At 67.6% G+C, this 1,292-nt stretch overlaps 1 protein-coding gene across 2 annotated transcripts in view; it reads right to left on the bottom strand.

Annotated features, from left to right (window-relative positions):
• rnf7 (ring finger protein 7) overlaps positions 1-794 on the bottom strand; it is a 17,436-nt gene extending 16,642 nt beyond the window's left edge. The window contains exons 1-2 of one of the 2 annotated variants that reach the window (XM_060833996.1): positions 706-791; positions 568-668 (exon numbers count right to left, since the gene is read on the bottom strand). In XM_060833996.1, coding sequence (XP_060689979.1) covers positions 568-668; positions 706-776 — 172 coding nt within the window. In that variant the 5' untranslated portion in view covers positions 777-791. Of the gene's footprint in view, positions 1-567 lie in introns of both variants that reach the window. The other variant, XM_060833995.1, reaches the window with a different exon arrangement.
• Positions 795-1,292: the final 498 nt, after the last annotated feature.

The following is a 1,292-nucleotide window of genomic DNA, read 5'->3' as shown; positions in this document are numbered from 1 at the left end:
CGGGGGGTGTGTGGGTGTGTGGGGGGTGTGTGTGTGGGTGGGGTCTGTGTGTGGGGGGGTGTGTGTGTGGGGGTGTGTGTGGGGGGTGTGTGGGGGGGAGTGTGTGGGGGGGTGTGTGGGGGTGGTGGGTGTGTGGGGGTGTGTGTGTGGGGGTGTGTGTGTGTGTGGGGTGTGTGGGGGGTGTGTGTGGGTGTGTGGGCGTGGGGGTGTGTGTGTGTGTGTGTGTGGGTGTGTGGGGGTGTGTGGGTGTGTGGGGGGTGTGTGTGGGGGGGGGTGTGTGGGGGTGTGTGTGGGGGTGTGTGTGGGGGGGGTGTGTGTGTGGGTGGTGGTGTGTGGGGGGGTGTGTGTGTGTGTGTGGGTGTGTGGGGGGGTGTGGGTGTGTGGGGGGTGTGTGTGGGGGTGTGTGGGTGTGGGGGGGTGTGTGTGGGGGGGTGTGTGTGGGTGGGTGTGTGTGGGGTGTGTGTGTGTGTGTGTGGGTGTGTGGGGGTGTGTGTGTGGGGGGGTGTGTGTGGGGGGGTGTGTGTGGGTCTGTGTGAGGGTGTCTCTGTGGGTGTGTGTCTCTCTTACCCATCACCTGGACCCTGCAGATGGCGCAGGTGTCACACTCCACATCCCAGCTCCACATCGCCACCGCGTTCCACTTCTTCAGGGTGAACATCTTGTCCCCGGACCGGCCCCCCCCCGCCGCCGCCGCCGCCGCCGCCGCCGCCGCCGCCTCCCGCTCCCGCCGCCACAGCGGGAACCACCGCAGAATCTTCCAGATCATCGTCCGCCATCACTGACACTGCACCAACTCCTCCCATCCGCTAGGGGCGCGGCAAACCCTCCTCCCATCCGCTAGGGGCGCGGCAAACCCTCCTCCCATCCGCTAGGGGCGCGGCAAACTCTCCTCCCATTCGCTAGGGGCGCGGCAAACCCTCCTCCCATCCGCTAGGGGCGCGGCAAACTCTCCTCCCATCCGCTAGGGGCGCGGCAAACCCCCTCCTCCGATCCGCTAGGGGCGCGGCAAACCCCTCCTCCCATCCGCTAGGGGCGCGGCAAACCCTCCTCCCATCCGCTAGGGGCGCGGCAAACTCTCCTCCGATCCGCTAGGGGCGCGGCAAACCCTCCTCCCATCCGCTAGGGGCGTTTAAACCCCTCCTCCCATCCGCTAGGGGCGCGGTAACTCCTACCCCCGGCCCCTCGTGGAACGACAACCTCTCCTCCCCACCGCTTGGGGTGCTGCAACTTCTCCGCCTGACCGCGAGGGGAGCTGCAACTCCTACCAACTGCTAGAGGCGCGGCTACTCCTC

Source organism: Hemiscyllium ocellatum, chromosome 13 (genome assembly GCF_020745735.1).
Source record: "Hemiscyllium ocellatum isolate sHemOce1 chromosome 13, sHemOce1.pat.X.cur, whole genome shotgun sequence".
In the NCBI taxonomy this organism is placed as follows: Eukaryota; Metazoa; Chordata; class Chondrichthyes; order Orectolobiformes; family Hemiscylliidae; genus Hemiscyllium; species Hemiscyllium ocellatum.
Note: the sequence above shows the minus strand (reverse complement) of the source record. Positions and strands in the feature narration are given on the sequence as shown.